The sequence below is a fragment of the Salmo trutta genome, chromosome 29, assembly GCF_901001165.1.
Source record: "Salmo trutta chromosome 29, fSalTru1.1, whole genome shotgun sequence".
NCBI classification, from domain to species: Eukaryota; Metazoa; Chordata; class Actinopteri; order Salmoniformes; family Salmonidae; genus Salmo; species Salmo trutta.
The window spans coordinates 31,719,763-31,741,984 of NC_042985.1; the positions used below are offsets into that span (position 1 = coordinate 31,719,763).

Here is a 22,222-nt window from a genome sequence, read left to right on the forward strand (position 1 = left end):
CTGCCACCACCATGCTTCACCGTAGGGATGGTGCCAGGTTTCTTCCAGATGTACGTGACGCTTTGCATTCAGGCCAAAGAGTTCAAGCTTGGTTTCATCAGACCAGAGAATCTTGTTTCTCATGGTCTGAGTCTTTGGGTGTCTTCTGGCAAACTCCAGCGGGCTGTCGTGTGCCTTTTACTGAGGAGTGGCTTCCGTCTGGCCATTCTACCATAAAGGCCTGATTGGTGGAGTGCTGCAGAGATCTGCAAAGGTGGTTGTCCTTCTGGAAGGTTCTCCCATCTCCACAGAGGAACTCTAGAGCTCTGTCAGAGTGACCATTGGGTTCTTGGTCACCTCCCTGACCAAGGCCCTTCTCCCCTGACTGCTCAGTTTGGCTGGGTGGCTAGCCCTAGGAAGAGTCTTGGTGGTTCCAAACTTCTTCCATTTAAGAATGATGGAGGCCACTGTGTTCTTGGGGACCTTCAATGCTGCAGACATATTTTGGTACCCTTCCACAGATATGTGCCTTGACACAATCCTGTTTCGGAGCTCTACTGACAATTCCTTTGACTTCATGGCTTGGTTTTTGCTCTGGCATGCACTAACTGTGGGACCTTAAATAGACAGGTGTGTGCCTTTCCAAATCATGTCCAATCAAATGAATTTACCACAGGTGGACTCTTATCAAGTTGTAGAAACATCTCAAGGATGATCAATGGAAACAGGATGCACCTGAGTTCAATTTCGAGTCTGATAGCAAAGGGTCTGAATACTTATGTAAATAAGGTATTTCTGTTTTTGCTTTGTCATTATCGGGTATGGTGTGTAGATTGCTGAGGATTTTTATTTTATTTAATCAATTTTCAAATAAGGCTGTAACGTAACAAAATGTGGAAAAAGTCAAGGGGTCTGAATACTTTCCAAAGGCACTGTAGCTGCCTGCATCCCTGCAGTGGCCACACAGCAAACCAGGAACATTCCCACAACATTATATTCCCATTAAATTCTAGTTAGGAAGATAACATTAGGAAGATAACATCCCCAAAACATTCAAATAATGTTTATGATATCAAAATGTTTTTTTTTAATGTTTTATGAAATATCCTTGGAATGTTCTAACATTCACTAAAATGTTGTGCACAACATCTGTAACAGCCACCACAGAACTTTACCCTAATGTTCTTATTAGATTTCCAGGTTATGTAATAACAACATTTGTTTTGGGAACGTTCTTGCAACATCAGGTGAATGTTTTATACAAACATTGTATAATCATCAGCACAACTGGACAGTTTTGGTGTTATTATAACTTTTGGGGAAACCTATTGAATGTTCTGGGAACATTCACAGAACCAATTTAGTTTGCTGGGCATCCTGATTGGCTAGTGGGCACATTGACATCATTGCAACGATGCTATCAAAACAAGGGACTACTTGCAGCTCCTCTCCTGTTGCTCTGGGAGTGAACTAGCTATGCAAATCTAATGATTCCACAGGCTGTGTATTACACTACAGAACCATAAATGAACACATTTCTTAAATTGATTAATACATTGATAGATTGATTTGGGGGAAATTCCATCCGAGGGTTTCTCCTCCTAATTGAAAGGAGATGTGAAGTTATCCTACTGGTAATAAATATACAGTGTCTGTGGTGTGTCAAAATAAAGTCCAGTCTTCCATTAATACTGATCTGGAACAAGTCTGAGGTCAGTGTTAATGCAGAGAAAGGTCTGAGGGCAATAAAGGGCGATATCACAGTGTAGGTTAATGGGATTATTCTACAGGGCAACTCATTATGGTTATATATGATTCACGGGACTGCTTACACAATGCTTTCTCAGGACTCTTTTCCCCGAGCTGATGCTTTATGAAGATTGGTTTAATCTAAAAGAAGGCAGCCGGGAACATAAACGAGCAGAGAGCAGAGACATCAAAATCAATCACTAGATCAGTGATGCATTGAAATAACACACTATTGAATAATAACTGTATTATTTGATATGATATCTGATTGAGAGAGAGAGGGTGAGAGAGAAAAAGAGAGAGCGAGAGATACATATATATATACGGTTTGATATTTCTAAAGGCATCAAGTCAAAGCCTCACTCTGAAAAAAAGGCAACTCTTGTTGTGTATCAAGCATCTGGGCATGGTTAGCATTTTTCTTAATTTAGTGTGATTCTTCACTGCCCAAAACAGTGATGCTAATTAGCCTTTGCTCTGTCATTAAGAGGCCTTTTAGAAACATAATGTGAACAAACCTCCGCTGTTGCTCTTCATGAATCTCACATACTGGAGAGGGCCATGACTGTGCCAAATAGTTAAGAGTCGGATTATAGTTTGTTGTTTAAGTAATTCACCTGCTAAACTCCTAGTTGACACCATGTACCTACCAATTGGTAGTAGTGATTGGTAGTCCTGATACAGTATGTGCTGAATTCAGCAGTATGGGTTCAGTCCTACTATCCAGTAAGTGATGCATTTTGTAGTGCTGTGCCTGTAAAGACATCTCTGAGAGCACCACCAGCAGCAGAGTGCCACATGGCCATGTTTCCAGGGCCCAGTGCTGTAGCCAATGCACCATGGATGCCTTGGGTCATCCAGCTGGCTGTGCTTCACATTGGGAGACACATGTCTGGGATGTCATATTGCCCATGTGCATGATACAGGATGTGCTGTGGAGGATTCTCCAGAGAATGTCTTAGGTGAAGCTGGGTTTGTTTGTATGTGTGTGTGAGAGTGAGTGAGTGAGTGAGTGAGAGAGAGAGAGCGAAAGAAAGAAAGAAAGAGAAAGTGTGTACGTAAGTGCGTGTGTCTGCTGTTGAGCTGAGTGAATGGCATATTGTCAGTGCCTGGGTCTACGGAGCACTTTGATTGTATTTGATTGCTGCTCCTCCATGCAGCAGTAAGTCTTGTTGACCTTCTCCAAACCTGCCCTTGGGCCCCTGACACAGGACCTCACAGAGAGCACACAGCCAGCCCGCTCGAGGCAGAGGGTCACACCAGTCCAGAACACCAGGACTACGTACTGTATATAATCAATGTACCCTCTCTCCCTCACGCTCTTAATCTCTTCCTCAATTTCTCATATTTTTATGAAAGAACATATCCTCCCCTTTTCTCGATCACTCCCGTTTCATCCTTATTTCTTCAACTTTGCATTGGTGTTGAACACACCATTCCCTTTCCATTCTCTTTCTCATCCACCCTCCCTTTCTCCCACGGGACTCATTCCAGTTTTGTACCACAGATTACAATAATTATAGCCCACATTTAGTCCAAACGTCCTTTCCTCATGCTCAGATAATACTGCTAACAGTGGTAGTCTGTCCCCTTGTGCCTTTGTGTTTATATGACAGTTGTGTACTCCCTGGTCAAGATTCATAAGATTAGAAAGCATTTCTCACTGTCTTTATGATCGCTCCCATAAGACTCCACTCCTATCCTGCCACCCCTGCCCTGTCTTTCTGTTGAACATTAAACAGACCCATCGATAAAGCTCCCTGTGATTTAAATTCACAATATCATTCCGTTCCTCCTCAAGTGCTTTGTAATCCAGACAAAGCCAAGTAGTACACCCACACACTATATATTTCTCATAGGACTTTGGTGTTCTCAAACAGTGGAACTGTCTACTGTACGATGGTATCAACCTCAATATGATAACTCCGGGAATATGAACGGCAGTGCGTGAGTGTGATTGTGTGAACAGACAGAGAGAAAAAGAGAGAGCGAGAGAGAGAGAGAGAGAGAGAGAGAGAGAGAACGAGAGAGTGCGTGTGTGTGAGGAGAGGCACGGGGAGCGAGAGAGAGCGGGAGAGGTGATTGTTATAAATTGTGTCTGTGTGATGTTTGTGCGCCCTGTGGGGTTAGCAGGCCTGGCCCCAGCTGCAGAGAGAGTGGGAGAAGAAAACCGAGCGAGGGCATCTTTCCTGGCACATTATTCTGGTTAGACAGAGGAACTCGGAGGCTTTACTCTCAGGAGATGCTAGAATAAAGAAGCGTTGAACAGCATCGCTGCTATAGGAGCGTAATATAAAACCAAACAATATTAAATGACACATAACCAGCATCTCTATCTCTCTCAGAGGAGAGATCGGACAACACAAATAAACAAGTCTATGAAATCTTATGAAGTTCATTTTTCCCCTCCAATGACAGATTTAAGATATGATAACCACAACTTCGGTGTGAATTCAGTGTGATTTTTTTATGTTTTAACACAGAAGACGAACCATAGCTAATTAACACATCTTCAGCACCAACCCAAGCGGGTGCTGATCATTCTTTAACACATGGCACGTCGCTGTGAGGAAGTGTTTTGCAGATTTTTTTGGTCAATTCTTTATAAGCCAATTCCCGCTTTACCGGGTAGCCATTTTAACATATTTATTACATATCACATTGGTATGTACAACCTTGTGAGAAGAAGTCTAATGCAGTTTCTCGTGTTCAATATGTTGACGCTAGGCTGATTCAGTGGGACATGACAAACATGTAACAGCGGAAGTTATTCAGTACACACAGGAAGTTCCTGTATGACCTCAATACAAGACAATCACTCTAATGCCTGTGTTGTCCTGACATGTACGGCACATACCAAGGCCACATCCAGTGCATCAGTTGGCCACATGCTTGTCTACCCATGTGAAACCTTGTTGGATCAAAGGTGACTATTATGATACTGATAGATGATGACAGGGTCTGCTTTAAATAGTCTATAGACTCTATACAAGCGAGAGGGACCATAACATTGAGACGTCAGTCTGATCCTGAGAGGATGTCTGGATGTGTTTTGGTAACTGTTAAATAAAGGTTAAATACATTTTTTTTAAATATATAAAATTGTTCTGAAGATGACTGCACTATGAATACGTATACGGGACATCCATCACTGAGTACATTGTGCAGGTGACAACCTGTGTGGTCTATGGTGATGGTCACTGGGCCAGTAGGGAATGCAGAGTGAGGAGAAGATGAAGGCTGTCGTATTACATGTGTATTACCCAGAGGTACATGGTTATGTGGAGAGAGAGTAAAACACGTTGATACGGCCCTATAGAACGAGGGGTGATAAGGACTCCTCTGTCTGCATTCAACGATAACAGTCCTCCCTGACGTTGTGGGCATTCTCTCAAGGTGACGAGGAAAACAAATGTCACCGTGCATGCCTCTAGAAGATTAACCTATTGTATGCCAGAGAAGAGCAGAGATATTTTGCAGACGCCTGATTTCTGCTCTGACCTCAAGGATATCTATATATATTTATTCCAATTCTGAATGATAACAACATTAAAAAGAATAAAATATCTAGCTCCACATCCACCTTTAACAATATGTATTGGTATTATGAATGAAAAGGACTATGAGAGTATTTTTGACTTAAATCAGCAATCCCCATAGGCTTCAATAACAACAAAATCCCAACTTCGTCTCCAAAGACGAAGGTATCCTCTGAGCAGGAAATAAACGAACTCAGGGACTGGAAGACAGGCTGGTATCCCAGGCCAGTACAATGACTACCATTTTGTGGCAGTTCCGTGTCTTACGTCACACAAGACTTGCTACCTCCTACAAGCAACACATGATCCACCATGGGACTCCCATTCACACAGATTTGTCACTTGATTTAATAGGTGACACAACTCTTTGCTTATTTCCCTGAGTGTGTCCCCTGTGGCACGGGTAGGGTTGCGAAGATAGCGTTAGTTTACCAAAGCTACCAGAATCTTCAGTAATTTCGGTAATTTACAGAATATCTATGACAATCTATTGTAACTTTGGTAATTTATAGTTCAATAACTTAAAAAATGTTTTTATTCATATTTAGTATACATTTCTTTTAGTTCCATATTGTCCATGAGTTTCTAGTTGATAGACCACATGGTCCAAGAGAAAATAGCTCGAAAATAACTAATGAAAAAAGCATTGAATCAACAATAGCATTATTTTCAATTAACTCTGCAACTCTTCCAACTGTTGATGATAATTCCACCAGTTTGAATGCAAAACAGAGACAACAAACTGACATAGTAAAATAAAAAAAGTGTGTGAAAAAAAATATAAAGGACATTTCATGCTGAAACCCTCATATTTAACACCAATGATATTCACTAAGGTGATGGTTTATATTTAGGATAATGTTTAACAGCTTTGTCATCCCCCCCCCGCAAAAAAAAGATTTCATACATTTTACAGGTGATAAGGCCACACAGAGGGCCAGAAATAATTACAGACACCTGTACAAATCTGAAGTACCAAAAAGGGCCACTAGATGGCTTGCGATAGATTACATAAAATCCTTGAAAGATACCACAATTCTCGTAGTTTACTTGTAAAATTAGAAAGTTTAACAGTAATATAACTTCCCGTTGCAACCCTAAGCATGGGGATAACAGAAGCGACAGGCAGGGACACACATACAATTTCCCTCTTCTATTAACAAGAAAACATGTCAGATGTCCACAGCGCTTACCAAAAGACTGCAACACATGAGAAGAAGAAGAGGAGAAAAAAAGACAGGCAAATAAAGAAGAGTGAGAGAAGAGGAGAGGACTGTGGCGGGGACGAGTGAAAGGACTGCCCTGTCTCTGCCGGGTGACAGCTTTTCTCCTCTCATCACAAATGTGTTCCTTCAATGCCATGAGGGGGTGAGCGGAAGTCTTATGAAGGCAGACACTGGGAAGAAATGGCCCTGTATGACGAGTCTGAGGGATGGACAGCACTGCGTGGAAAAGCACCACAGACTGTTAGAAATGCTTTCCCCGCAATCCATTCTTCTAATGTAAGGTAGAGCCTGCTTCATTGAGCAGAAATCGATCTTAGCCACACTACAAAGCACACACTGCAGTAGCTCGCGCTTCAAAAAGCCAACGTGTAGTTTACTTACAAAACAACCAATAGTAAAGGGAGTGCCACTGGTACACCTTGAAGTGTTGCTAAGTGACACCAGGGATAATTGGAAACACAATACAGGTGTGCTAGTAACATTCCATGCCCTTTTTTGAAATGTACAAACTAGACCAAAGACATAGCAGTTCACTCATGGTGCATTTCCAAAAAGGATTTACCCCCAATGTTTTACACAAAAAGGCTCAGGCTTCTCTGTTTCCATCTATGCGGGCCGGCACCCGTGTCTCACTGGGCCATGGCTCCGGCGGACATGCTCTCACTTGGGGCCAAAGCCAGGCCACTGGTACTTTTCTGCTGGCATTTACTTAACAATGGCTAACTGTGAACTTTAACACCTTCTCACAAAGCAACTGTTTGGATTATGCAGAGGTTGTTGATTCTGCTCTTCCTACTGTCAGCCCTAGCTATGGAAACACAATGTGCCTAGTATAACATAATAGGGCTGGTATTGCCAGGGACGTCACGATACAATATTATCACGATACTTAAGTGCTGATACGATATTTATTGCGATACTGTGATTTTATTGCGATTTGATGTTCCAAACATATTGCTCACCATATGTCTGCTGCAGACGGACAAGAGAGAAACATGGGAAACAAGTTTTGATCAGTCATGGAGTGTTGAAAACAAATTGGCTCCCTATTTAAAGAGAAGATGAAGAACAAGCTATGAAGGAAAAATACTAGAGTTTTGGTGCAGCCAACTAGCGCAAAAATAATTTTGCGATATTGTCAAAAAGATATGATACAATATATCTTCAAAAATAATATCTCCAAACATGTAACTGTACAGATTTTCCCCCCATCACTATAACATAAGGGTGTATGACTAGTGTAACACTGGGGTTACAGTCTAAAGCAGAAACATCGGCTCCCGAGTGCTACAGCGGTCTAAGGCACTGCATCTCAGTGCTTGAGGTGTCACTACACACATCCTGGTTTGATTCCAGGCTGTATTACAACCGGATGTGATTGGGAGTCCCAGAGGGTGGCGCACAATCTGCCCAGCGTCGTCTGGATTTAGCTGGTGTAGGCCATCATTGTAAATAAGAATTTGTTCTTAACTGACTTGCCTAGTAAAATAAAGGTAAATAAATTAATATATAAAATTAAGGAAAAAAATCTTGGCTGCTTCTCCCAACAAAGTGTTTTTCTTCAGGATGTGGTTATGTTGATGACAAAGGAAGGGCTGCACATGTAGTACTGTCTCTGTCTCTCTGGTCTGTTTGTGAGTTAGCAGCAGCAGATCAGTTCAGTCGGGAAGCGCTAAGTAGACGGCTTCCGGTTGTATTGAGCAAACGTCAGGTCTGATTCTGGGCCCTTGGTTGAGGTAGTCATTAAGCAGTCATGTCAAATCACCAGTGGAGTGAGGAAGGATGTCCGGATCCCAGGCCTGACACGAAGCCTCTCGCTCCTCTACCAGTCACCTACTGCCAGACCAGGCAGCCAGGAGGTGGGTATGATTCTCACACAGGGGCTCATGGGTAATTTATGAGCAGGGCACTGCAGGCTTTGACACATGAAAGCAGAAATTCAGGAGCCTCTTCTCAATTTACATCAACAACATAGCTCAGGCAGTAGGAAGCTTTCTCATCCATTTATATGCAGATGATACAGTCTTATACTCAGCTGGCCCCTCCCCGGATTTTGTGTTAAACCCTTTACAACAAAGCTTTCTTAGTGTCCAGCAAGCTTTCTCTGCCCTAAACCTTGTTCTGAACACCTCCAAAACAAAGGTCATGTGGTTTGGTAAGAAGAATGCCCCTCTCCCCACAGGTGTGATTACTACCTCTGAGGGTTTAGAGCTCATACAAGTACTTGGGAGTATGGCTAGATGGTACACTGTCCTTCTCTCAGCAAATATCAACGCTGCAGGCTAAGGTTCAAATTTGGTTTCCTCTATTGTAATCACTCATCTTTCACCCCAGCTGCCAAACTAACCCTGATTCAGATGACCATCCTACCCATGCTAGATTATGGAGACGTAATTTATAGATCAGCTAGATGTTCTTTACCATTCGGCCAACAGATTTGCCACCAATGCTCCTTATAGGACACATCACTGCACTCGATACTCCTCCGTAAACTGGCCATCTCTGTATACACGTCGCAAGACCCACTGGTTGATGCTTATTTATAAAACCCTCTTAGGCCTCACTCCTCCATATCTGAGAGATCTACTGCAGCCCTCATCCTCCACATACAACACCCGTTCTGCCAGTCACATTCTGTTAAAGGTCCCCAAAGCACACACATCCCTGGGTCGCACCTCTTTTCAGTTTGCTGCAGCTAGCGACTGGAATGAGCTGCAACAAACACTCAAACTGGACAGTTTTATCTACATCTCTTCATTCAAAGACTCAATCATGGACACGCTTACTGACACTTGTGACTGCTTCGTGTGATGTATTGTCTCTACCTTCTTGCCCTTGTGCTGATGTCTGTGTCCAATAATGTTTGTACCATGTTTTGTGCTGCTACCGTGTTGTGGTGCTGTCATGTTGTTGTCATGTTGTGTTGCTACCATGCTGTGTTGTCATGTGTTGCTGCCATGCTATGTTGCTGTATTAGGTCTCTCATTATGCAGTGTTGTGGTGTCTATCTTGTCGTGATGTGTGTTTTGTCCTATATTCATCTTTTTTTTTTTTATCCCAGCCGCTGTCCCCGCAGGAGGACTTTTGCCTTTTGGTAGGCCGTCATTGTAAAAAAGAATTTGTTCTTATTAACTGACTACATTTTTTTTTACCAGATACTATATCTACAGTGGAAAGCACACTCACAGTTCAGTTCACAAAAGCTTATTGTGATTCAATGTTCCAAACATATTGCTCCAAAAACAATAATAAAGAGAGTCACATACTCCCTGTAACTCTCATACTCACAGAGATGTTGGATCTTAATTTGACCAGTTTCGCCGCAGGACTAAAATAATCCTGCAGGAGGATTTGATTATTCTCAAAAAAGTTAAACGTTCTCACATTCTATTTTCATAGGCTACTTTAGGCTATAGTTTAGGTGCAGCCTACAGCTGCATTTCGGATACACTTCTATGTCGTAGACCAATATCTATCTTGTGTTATTATTAAGTTACACTGAACAAAAATATGAACGCAACATGTAAAGTGTTGGTCCCATGTTTCATGAGCTGAAATAAAATATACCAGAAATGTTCCATACACACAAAAAGCTTATTTCTCTCAAATTATGTGCACAAATTTGTTTACATCCCTGTTAGTGAGCAGTTCTCCTTTGCCAAGATAATTCATTCACCTGACAGGTGTAGCATGTCAAGAACCTGATTAAACAGCATGATCATTACACAGGTGCATTTGTGCTGGGGACAATAAAAGACCACTCTAAAATGTGCAGTTTTGTCACACAACACAATGCCACACATGTCTGAAGTTGTGAGGACATGTACAATTGGCATGCTGATTGCAGGAATGTCCCACAGAGCTGTTGCCAGATAATTTAATGTTCATTTCTCTACTATAAGCCGACTCCAATGTAGTTTTAGAGAATTTGACAGTACGTCTAACCGGCCTCGCAACCGCAGACCACGTGTATGGCGTCATGTGGGCGAGCGGTTTGCTGATCTCAACGTTGTGAACAGAGTGCCCCATGGTGGCGGTTGGGTTATTGTATGGACAGGCATAAGCTATGGACAACGAACACAATTTCATTTTATCGATGGCAATTTGAATGCACAGAGATGCCGTGACAAGATCCTGAGGCCCATTGTCATGCCATTCATCCGCCGCCATCACCTCATGTTTCAGCATGATAATGCACGGCTCCATGTCAGAAGGATCTGTACACAATTCCTGGAAGCTGAAAATGTCCCAGTTCTTCCATGGCCTGCACGCTCACCAGACATGTCACCCTTTGAGCAAGTTTGGGATGCTCTGGATCGACGTGTACAACTCGGTGTTCCAGATCTCGCCAATATCCAGCAACTTTGCAGAGCTATTGAAGAGGAGTGGGACAACATTCTGGTCACACCAGATACACTACTGACTGGTTTTCTGATCACGACCCTAACTTATTTTTAAGGTATCTGTGACCAACAGATATGCATCTGTATTCACAGTCATGTGAAATCCATAGATTAGGGCCTAATGAATTCATTTCAATTGACTGATTTCCTTAAATGAGCTCAGTAAAATCATTGAAATTGTTGTATGTTGAGTCTTTTTGTTCAGGATATATAAAACTACGGTTGTTGATGTATATGGCCGAATTTCAGATACATATTTGTACATTTGAATGTCGCAGTAGCAGGACCTACAGTAGTAGGGCATTTATTCTGTCTGGTGCGTTTGAGCGAGTGAGAAAGAAAGAGAACTGCTGGTTTTCTGTGAACGTATTTATCACGAGACTCATCTGAATTTCCTGAGGTGCAGGGAAATACTCAGCCACAACAGAGTGATCAAATTAAGATACTATATCTTTACTACTCCTGTTTATACATACTAGAGTAAGAACATACCACACATACTAGCAAAGCCATGCCAGGTCCATATAAACAGCTTCTGTGTGTGATAATATCTTGTAATTTCACCCGTTGCCTGCATATTACTAGTGGGTGGTAAGAAGTCATCCGCACACCCTGTGGTAGACAGACTCAGTTGGCTGGCTGGCTGGCTGGCTGGCTGGTTGATGGATGGGTTATAATGGATCTGATAGTCGCAGTGATGTTCCCTCCTTTCACATTCAGTGTTAAAAGGAGCCTCCAGGGCTGAGATGTCACTGTTGCTCCCTGACTGTGACTTGGGATGGGACTGCTGTTACTGGGCAGTCTGTCAGCCATGCAGCCATCTCCACAGCAACACTCCCAAATCAATTTAGCATGAGACTGATTCAGCGGCTCAAGGTCATCCTGCAGCACAGCCATCAGAATCAGGCTGGAGTCTGGATGACATGACAGCTGCTGACCAGGCCAGGGCACACTGTGACTGCACAGAGCAACAGCTCCAGGGGGACAAATACTAACACACAATCCCACACGCTCTCTTTCTATTTCTCCCTCTCCCTATCCCCCTACTTTACACTCTCTTTCTCATCTCTCTCCCTCCCCCATCTCGCTCTCTCTTTCATCTCTCTTTCTCATCTCTCTTTCTCATCGCTCTCCCTCCCCATCTCTCTCTCTTTCTCCCCCTCTCTTTTTCATCTCTCTCTATTTCTAATTTTCTCTCGCTCACACACAAACTCAACCAAATACGACCCACAGACAAATTAACTGTACACAAAAGCAGAGCTATGAAGAAATAGGAACAAACACACGTGTACCCAGCTCTGCTACCGTCAGCCCCTGTATTCAATGTGACAAAGACAGCAAACCAGAGCGTGCTTTACGTTTTACACAATACATGTTGTGACCCATTTCCTGCCTACTGCATGGTCTTGGCTGTTTTTCTGGTTGTAAGACAAAGCATCAGAGATCTGATTCTAAAGCCCAGAGGCTGGCGTAAAAAAGGAGAGCAAGCAATCCACAGAACAGCAAAAACCCAATAAATCAGTCTTTTCCACAACGGCCCTGTCACACCTTCAATCATACAATATCCCAACCACAGCAGGCCGGTCGCACCTTAATTGGATAGGATGGGCTCATAGTAATGGCTGGAACGGAATCAATTGAATGGTATTGAACATATCGGACACGTGGTTTCCATGTGTTTGATGCCATTCCATTCACTCCATTCCAGCCATTATTATGAGCCGTCCTCCCCTCAGCAGCCTCCTGTGATCCCAACTGATATGCATGAAAGAGATAGACAGCAGTGGCCCCTATTTTGCAAAGACACATTAACTATTCAGTTTGTTCTATCGAAACAGTTCATTGAGATTACAGGTGATACAAAAGAGTAACATCTGCCTGGAACAACAAATGAACTGTATCTGTCTCAGAGATGCGACCTAATACTGCATCTGGGCACAATGCCCTTTATAAGACAGCCTCCTTCACAGCATAACACCATCCACAATATTATACATGAAGGGAAGTTGGATATGACTGGATGTGGGTCACAGAGCCGTGGAGGGGGAATGAATATCTGGGTCAAACTGGATCATAGAGGCTTAAGTCTCTGTGTATTCTGGCTCACCTATTAATATACCACAGAAGGGTTGGCACAGATGATCACTATTATACCAGTGTTCTTCCTCATCCAACCCCACACCTTCACCAGGAGGTCCGTGGTTGTTGTGTACGGTGTGCGTGCATGCGTGCGTATGTGTGTGATGCCGCGGCATCACCATAGTTCACTATTCTAGATCCATTAACCCAATCCCATCAGTCAACATCACCGCAACAGAATTAGAGTCAGAGGAATTAGGTCTTTGCATATTTCACATTAGATACATGATGAATCCTAAAATAGATATTTTTGCTCATCTGCCTGGCAGCAGTTTGAAATTACTCAAAATCCCTTCCCCATTTCTGCTGGACTGGACACTTTTCAGAAGAATAGTGTTTGAAAAGGGGAAAATCCCCCTTAACAGAAAATAATACATAGAGGCATCACAGATGCATGTTGAGCACTGAGCCATTGAAACAGTGGAGCCCTGTACATCTGCCATTGATTCACCAATTCAGATATTAACGGTGTGGAAAATAAAGCGTCTGACCATTCACTTGAGGCTGCCATGGTGAAAACAAGAAAATGAAACGTGATTAGTTTGTCTCCCATTGAGGTGGAGGTGTGACAGTGCTCCTATCCCAGAGGTCCAGACACCATCAGTCTAAAGTGGCTTAATGGGGTTAGGTATGAATGAGTCATTTCCTGTACAAATCTAGGGCCAAACCTGGCTGGGACTGTCTGTCCCTCTTGCAACAGTAACATCACAGGAGCAGCAGCATGACGCAACAGCTACAGGAAATGATTCTAACTCAAATTAGGGGAAGAGCTAGGTCATGTCATGAAATGGAAGATTTCAATTCAGAACAAATTGTTATCATTACAAGTGGGTTATCTAACAGTATTGGCTCACCAAAAACACAGCGACCAGGGAAGAACTTGTAGAATGAAAGTTGATGCCTTTTGATTCTATTAATTCAATAGAAGATTACGAGATTAAATCATTGACTGGCTGTGCCTCTCTCCAGCGTGCCTGGCTTTACAAGAACAAGGGGATATTGAGGAAGAAAATGCACTGTCCTCTTGAGTTTGGTTAGCCTCCGGACTTTATTTCCATTCATATTGTGGATTATTCAGCCTCTGTGGATTTAGGCAAAGGAAGCTGCTTCACTCCAAGCTGTTGTGGAAACTGTCAGGAAGATATGAAATGGTGAAAAGTGCATAAGTCTGGCAAAACTGACATCCGCTATGCCATAATTGGCTGAGACTTAGAGGTGTCTGAGAGCACAGGGATCCTGTCCTTATCCAGCTCTGCCAGAGGCTCCAGCCGCTGGGAAACTTCATACGGAGATCCTTCCAAGGGGGATCCATGGAAAGACGAATTAGACAACCGAACCCCGAAAGGGAGTGAGTGAATAATTGAGCTGCACTCATTCTGGATCAAACCAGTTTGGATTGCCCGTGGCGGCCAGCAAGCTACACATCTACAGAGTTCCTCAGGGGACCAGGTTTACTGTGATGCCATGCTAGAGACAGAAAGGGGCGGGATGGGGGACAGGCTTTGGTTATCATGATTATCCATGTGATTCAAGTGAGCTCTGAAGAACAGTTGATTACTCCAGGCACAAAAAAGCCTCTTTTAAAGGTTTTCAGAGTGAATGACCTCCAGCGGTGGTGCTCAAGGTCATACGACATTCAACATTAGCCGATGAGATACAACATCGCTTCTTGATCAGGACTATAGTATATGTGAAATTCACTGTTATTAAAGTATGTGTGTATAGTCAACTTTTTCCCAAATTCGACAACCACGGTCCTAAAACACTGTCGAGGACAGTAAGCAGCCCATGACTTCACTGCACTTTATCCCTCTAAGATAATTATACACTTTGGGTGGAGGGGCGGCCATTTAAAGAGAGCTCTCCCCATGTCAGTTAACCCAGATTAGAGGAGTACCAGGGATAAACCTGCATGTATGGGCCATGGCTGCTGCCCCTCCCAAACAAACAGACAGCCAGGGTATGGGGTGGCAGGTAGCCTAGTGGTTAGGGCGTTGGGCCAGTAACCGAAGGGTTGCTAGATCGAATCCCTGAGCTGACAAGGTTAAAATCTGACATTGTGCCCCTGAACAAGGCAATTATCCCACTGTTCCTAGGCCGTCATTGTAAATAAGAATATGTTCTTAACTGACTTGCCTAGTTAAATAAAGGTTAAATGAATAAATGAGTCCTGGCCCTGCATTATCCAGACCTCTGAGTTTAGTGGGTCAGGAGGGCCCATTTCAGTGGGATTTGGCTGCTTTGATTCCACTTGCTGGCACACTGAGCCCACAGGATGAGGCTGCACTGCAGCCTCTTAATCTGATTATAGTGGCTCCAATAACCCCAGCTTCTAGTTGATGTAATAACCCCCGATCCCTCCTACTGTATCTGCCCTGACTTTTCAACTGATGGGAAGACAGAGGTCCATACCTAACATACTGTACACTACAGGCCTTCATCTGAAACCCTGGGGAACTTAAAACATACATGGGTGACACAATACAAGGGTAAATTAGAACCTGGGCCCTAGGGTACAGCTGGGTATAGGGAGAAGCAGGCTTGCCATAGGGCACCACTGACCTTTGCGTATTGTATCCACAGCTGTGAATTGGGTATGGCATGTGTAAGCACATTTCCCGCTTTGAGAAATCCCATTGCTTTTGCAATGTGTGGAGGAACAGATGCTTGGGGTGTTAGACCAGAACACAATCATGTTTCTTCTGCCGACAGTGTTCTGGAGCCATTTTCCAGGCATCGTATTCACAGACACATTCATTCTCATCATGTTTGCTGTAAATGGTGAGGCATAGACAAGGCATAGACAAAGTGATAGATTAAAGGAATATGTCTAAAGCAATTAATGTGAATAAAGGCACTCATGAAGGACCAATTCTCTCCATACTCCCCCTGTCTCACTCACTCCACCCCACAGCAGTTTGCAATTGCAATTATTAGATGCTATTAAGAAAGCTTGGCCACTAATTGCAAAGAAAATAGCTTTCTTCCAAAAGGCACAGGGAGAATTCACCTGACATCTGCCACCACTATCTGGCCACCTGCAATGCCTTTAATAGTTGTTTTTTTCTACTGTGACAAGGGAACTGAAGCAGAACCATCTTGGTATTTTATCCCCGGCCTCAATATTCTAAAATCCCACCACATCTCCTAATATGCATATAGATGGTCATACTTGGACCAAGTGAAAATTCAACAGAAATGTGCAAATGTGCCAATTTCTGATATTTTCATAATTCATAAAATATGGGGTTCTTTCTGATGGATAAGCAAAGGATCATGGGTACCATTGTACTCGTAGATCATGTGCACTGAACTGGAACAGACCGTTTAAAATCCGGTCCTGTTTTTTACTGACACAGGTGCTTTTTTCTGAGGACATGATTTGCTAGGATAAACAATCATACTTATTAAGATGCAAAGGGTGCAAAAGGATTGGCTCTTTGATCAAAAGATAAAAAGGAAATACACAGAGTATACCAAATATTAGGAACCCCCCATTCTTGATACACATGTGAAACTGTTGAGCGTGAAAAACCCAGCAGCGTTGCAGGTCTTGACACCTACTACCATACCCCCGTTCAAAGGCACTTACTTTTTTGTTTTGCCAATTCACCCTCTGAATGACACACATACACAATCCATGTCTCAATTGTCTCAATACTTAAAAATCCTTATTTAACCTGTCTCCTCCCCTTCATCTACACGGATTGAAGTGGATTTAACAGGTGACATCAATAAGGGATCATATATTTCACCTGGATTCACCTGGTCAGTCTATGTCATGGAAAGAGCAGGTGTTCTTAATATTTTGTGCACTCAGTGTACATCATTGAATACATTCTGACATACATACATACATACATATAATTGAAAGTGTTTAAGGAGAGAACAACTCAAGTGGCCATAGATCTCCCTATAAAATATGAAGGCACCGAAATAAGTTTTGGAAAGACGACGTGCCTCAACTTTTGTCTGTGAAAAGGCTTCATAATGGGTGTTGCTAAAATGTATGTTTAAATAGCATTACATACTATGGGCAAACACATTGTAATTACAGTGTAGGTATGATATGATTGGTGTGATTGCACATTGACGTTTGGGTGTTGTACGTTGACATTTACATGCATTGGATTTCCAAACAAACTCAAACTGATTGTGTTGAAACCTTCCCTTTCCCTTGCTGTCTCTCCCTTGCTGTCTCTGCCTGGCCGGTTCCCCTCTCTCCACTGGGATTCTCTGCCTCTAACCCTATTACAGGGGCTGAGTCACTGGCTTACTGGTGTTCTTCCATGCCGTCCCTAGGAGGGGTGTGTCACTTGAGTGGGTTGAGTCACTGACGTGGTCCTCCTGTCTGGGTTGGCGCCCCCCCTTGGATTGTGCTGTGGCGGAGATCTTTGTGGGCTATACTTGGCCTTGTCTCAGGATGGTAAGTTGGTGGTTGGAGATATCCCTCCAGTGGTGTGGGGGCTGTGCTTTGGCAAAGTGGGTGGGGTTATATCCTGCCTGTTTGGCCCTGTCCGGGGGTTTCATCGGATGGGGCCACAGTGTCTCCTGACCCCTCCTGTCTCAGCCTCCAGTATTTATGCTGCAGTAGTTTATGTGTCGGGGGGCTAGGGTCAGTCTGTTACATCTGGAGTATTTCTCTTGTCTTATCCGGTGTCCTGTGTGAATTTAAATATGCTCTCTCTAATTCTCTCTTTCTCTCTTTCTTTCTTTCTCTCTCTCTCGGAGGACCTGAGCCCTAGGACCATGCCTCAGGACTACCTGGCATGATGACTCCTTGCTGTCCCCAGTCCACCTGGCCGTGCTGCTGCTCCAGTTTCAACTGTTCTGCCTGCGGCTATGGAACCCTGACCTGTTCACCGGACGTGCTACCTGTCCCAGACCTGCTGTCCCAGACCTGCTGGAACCCTGACCTGTTCACCGGACGTGCTACCTGTCCCAGACCTGCTGTCTTCAACTCTCTAGAGACAGCAGGAGCGGTAGAGATACTCTCAAAGATCGGCTATGAAAAAGCAAACTGACACTTACTCTTGAGTTGCTGACTTGTTGCACCCTCGACAACTACTATGATTATTATTATTTGACCATGCTGGTCATTTATGAACATTTGAACATCTTGGCCATGTGCTGTTATAATCTCCACCCGGCACAGCCAGAAGAGGACTGGCCACCCCTCATAGCCTGGTTCCTCTCTAGGTTTCTTCCTTTCCTTTCTAGGGAGTTTTTCCTAGCCACCATGCTTCTACACCTGCATTGCTTGCTGTTTGGGGTTTTAGGCTGGGTTTCTGTACAGCACTTTGAGATATCAGCTGATGTAAGAAGGGCTATATAAATAAATTTGATTTGATTTGATCCCAGCTTGTACATCTCTGAAATTGTACAAGTTGCAAACAGGTACTCACACACAAACAAATAACAGTACACACAGACCAGATCACACAGATTACAAGATCTGGTGTTTTCCTGGTAGAGAGGCGCGGCGGTTGTTGTGGATGTTGAGGAACCGTATATTACAGTGGTGATGGATGTGGTCTGGGGAGTGCAGCCACAGCGTAGAGCCTGTCTGTTCCTGTATGTCCCTACTCTGACAGACAGCCAGCAGGGCATGAGCAGGGTGAGCAGGATCACTCCAGGGGATCCAGAGCCACCGTCACAGTCCCTAGGTCTGCCTTGGCAGCGGTGAGGAGAAGGTCAAATCGGGAGAGGAGCATGATGACAAAGTGGCAGCATTAGTCAGCCACTTGCTGCTCTTAACATTATTTATTTACCTACTCAACAGATGCCCTGATCCACTGGGAGATGGATGGATTTACATATCATCCACTTCTACAGCTGGATATTTAGACAAACAATTTGGGCTAAGTGTCCTTCTCAAGGATAAGAGCCCCGATGTCCCATCTGTATCCTTTATCCTTCAGCGAGCTATCCTTCACTGAAGCCCCTTTCTCAATCAGAACGCTGAAATAAAAGACCAACTTAATACAGTGTCGCTGCCACACTAGTATGGGGTGAAGATACTTCTTGGAAGTGAATGACTATGACAAAGAATACACAGAACAAAGTGAAGAGGATAGTGCTGGATCCATGAAAACCACTCTACTATTTAATTTGACATGGGAGCACAGAGCCAGTACTTTCATTTGAGAGCTGAAGCAGATATCTGCACTGTGACTAATGGAAGGTTAACAGGAGATTCAGGATGCTGGAGGTTATCTATTCACTGCAAACAATGCAAATAGTATGCTTGGGCATACAGTATGAAGCAGGTAATATCTGAATTAATACATTATACAATTAATACACATATATTTGATCAAGATGAGAGGATTTATCCATTGAATGTATTTAAATGTAATAATATATCAAATTGCAATATTAACACGTGTATTATATTATAGGTCCTCAAAAGGAAAGGCATTAAGAAACAAAGATCGCTTAGATAGTATCTGCTATCATGACATGCAGATTACAAAGACATTTTTAAGATGGCAAATTCATTTCTCGAAGACATTCTCAGTGATCTGTTTGTGGAAAGTGAAGTTCTACACCTAACACTGAGGTACTGAAATAGTAACAACACACTTGGCCAGCCACACGTTGATGGGTGATCCCCAACAAAATATCAAAGAAAGTCCTCAGCTACAGTGTCAACATAGAGGACTGTGCTGGGCATAGTGGCACGTCCATAGAGGAACCTAAAAAGATCCTGCCTTTCCATTCTCTTTATCTATTTATTTTCCCGATTCATTTTTTACAGCTTGCCCGAGAGCGGGGAGTCCGTCCACCGAAAGTCATTCCACAGCCTAGGGGGCTGGTGACATTTCAGGTGTGAGGGGGGATGAGCTGTGAATTATAGATTAGAGGGAAAGAAGGGATTGGTGAGTATAACTTTGAGAGGAGCTATGATTGTCAGAGCAGCCAGCAAGGCTGTATAGGTTTAGCCACCCTTCGTCCCTGGGAAAACTCCCATTACAGCTTACTTTATTAACACCAACACAAAAGTCTGTGTGCAGTCTAAACACGCTAAATACTTTGAAGAGATTTTAAACATTTCCTCTCATCTTGATATTACTTTATTCAGATTTCAATGGTTATGTATGTAGAATACGGATGCAACAAAATAACATACGGGCCAGCTTTAACGGGTACAATTTCCTCCCTGATCCCAGCCCTCTCCCAATAGTCAGTCAGGAGATAGATGTTGTGGCTGGTGGAGGGGCCCTCGGTGGCTCGTTAGAGCTCTTCTGAAGAGTGCCAGGGACCACATGACGTATCGAGGTTCCACTGACTGACTGCAGCCGTTTGTGGGCACAATTTTCTCTCTCTGCAAACAGTTTAGTGAAAGGTCAGGCTGCATTAGTGGCGGGTGTAAACACACCGTGGCCGAGGGGACAAGCTGTTCACTGGAAAGGTACTTATAAAGGACCGAGGCTACCTAGCAGCCAATAGATCATATTTCAGAGATGGTGTTATATAAAAGGCAAAATGGCACAGTCTTTCCCTGAGGCCGATTCTTAACACAAAAAGGCAACACGTGGTCACTACTGATGTACAAACCATGTTTTTGTCCCTGTATTAGGACTGGAACATCCCATTTTGAGGATGGATGACAACCCGTGTTGGTAATATCAATTTATTTATGTTTATTTTTTTTGTTAGCAGGAACCGGCATTTTGGGTCATTTTGACAGCATGGGATGTGTATTCCCATAACGCTGTACGTACAGTGATGTAATAAAACCATGTCAATCAACACTACTAACACTAACGGCTACCACCTCAGGAAGTCACTATAGATTTAAGACACCTGAGGTCGTTATTTAAGTGGTTCAGTTCTCTGGACATTGGCCTTGGGGTCTGCATTTCTGTCAGGGAAATTGATGATATGAAGAGGTCTGCCAGAGGCAGCTTACAACTACCCTATTTAATCAACTAAAGACAGAAACAGATGTTCTCAATCACATCCCAGACATACGTTGCCATGGTTATTATTGTCTCTCTAAAGAGGCAGAGTTACATGTTCTTCGTCATTACACGTATAATATTATGTGGGTAATCAGTCTAGTATACACCATGACAGGAACCATTAAGACAATTCACGTAAAAATGTGCAGTAAACATGTAAGGATGTGTCCCTTACCTGAGCAGATTAGTTTCATCAACATGTACTCCCTTCCACAGTCCTTCTTATAGTAACATTTCAGCCGGTTAATGAGGCAGGTGCCGAACTTGAGCTCCTCTCTTCTGCACAGAAGGGCGATGTCCTCATCTGCAAGGGCAGGCAGAAGGGAGGGAGATTGTGAGGGGGGAGGGAGAAAGAGAGAGAGCGAGAGAAAGAGAGAGAGAGAGAGGGGGGGAGTGATGTGAGTGACAGGCTCCCTGTTGTTTATAAAGCCTGAGGCACATGCATGTGTGTGTGCGTGTGTATTTGTGTGTGGTGTGCAGCCAAGGGGCCACCCACACTGCCCCGTGTTCATTAGTTTTTCCGGTACATGACCACAGGGTCTGGGTGATCCGATCAATACCAGGACCCCTCTACATGCAATATTAAAGGGAAACTTCAGGATTTTGGCAATGAATCTATCTACTTCCCCAGAGTCCAATGAACTCGTGGATACCATTTTTATGTCTCTGCATGCAGTTTGAAGGAAGTTACTAACTAGCGCTAGCGCAATTGCTAACTAGTGTGTAGTGCAATGATTGGAAGTCTATGGGTATCTAGCAGATACCCACAGACTTCCAGTCATTGCGCTAATGCTAATTATCATTGGCTCACAAAATGATATCTAACTTTCCTCAGACTAGAGACAGAGGCATTAAAAATGGTATCCACGAGTTCATCTGACTCTGGGGAAGTAGAAAAATGGCCTCATTGCCAAAATCCCAAAGTATCCCGTTAAGGCGTTTGGAGACTGGATTTGTAACTTTGTGGAAATGATTAACACTGAAATCTGCTTCAGATTGCTTATCTTGAAATGTACGTGTCATTTTCCTGTTAAAGAACAAATCAATACGTAAATGAATCAAACACTGTATCATACGTGTGTTATTACTTTGAGTATTGTGCATGTGTGTGTTTATGATTAAATGAGGTGAGTCATATATGAAGACCTTTACTCTTACGCACACTGTATGAAGGATGACTGTACTCCCTGCCGTCACAAAGCCCTGCCATTCATGTCCTG

General features: G+C 43.3%; 1 protein-coding gene across 4 annotated transcripts in view; it reads right to left on the minus strand.

Moving 5' to 3' along the window:
• LOC115167407 (protein BEAN1) overlaps nt 1–22,222 on the minus strand; it is a 44,087-nt gene that overhangs the window by 19,596 nt on the left and 2,269 nt on the right. For 2 of the 4 annotated variants that reach the window (XM_029721806.1, XM_029721805.1), the window contains one exon: nt 21,178–21,306. In XM_029721806.1, the coding sequence (XP_029577666.1) occupies nt 21,178–21,306 (129 nt within the window). Of the gene's footprint in view, nt 1–1,811; nt 1,870–21,177; nt 21,307–22,164; nt 22,220–22,222 lie in introns of those variants that run through there. The other 2 variants (XM_029721807.1, XM_029721809.1) reach the window with 2 other exon arrangements.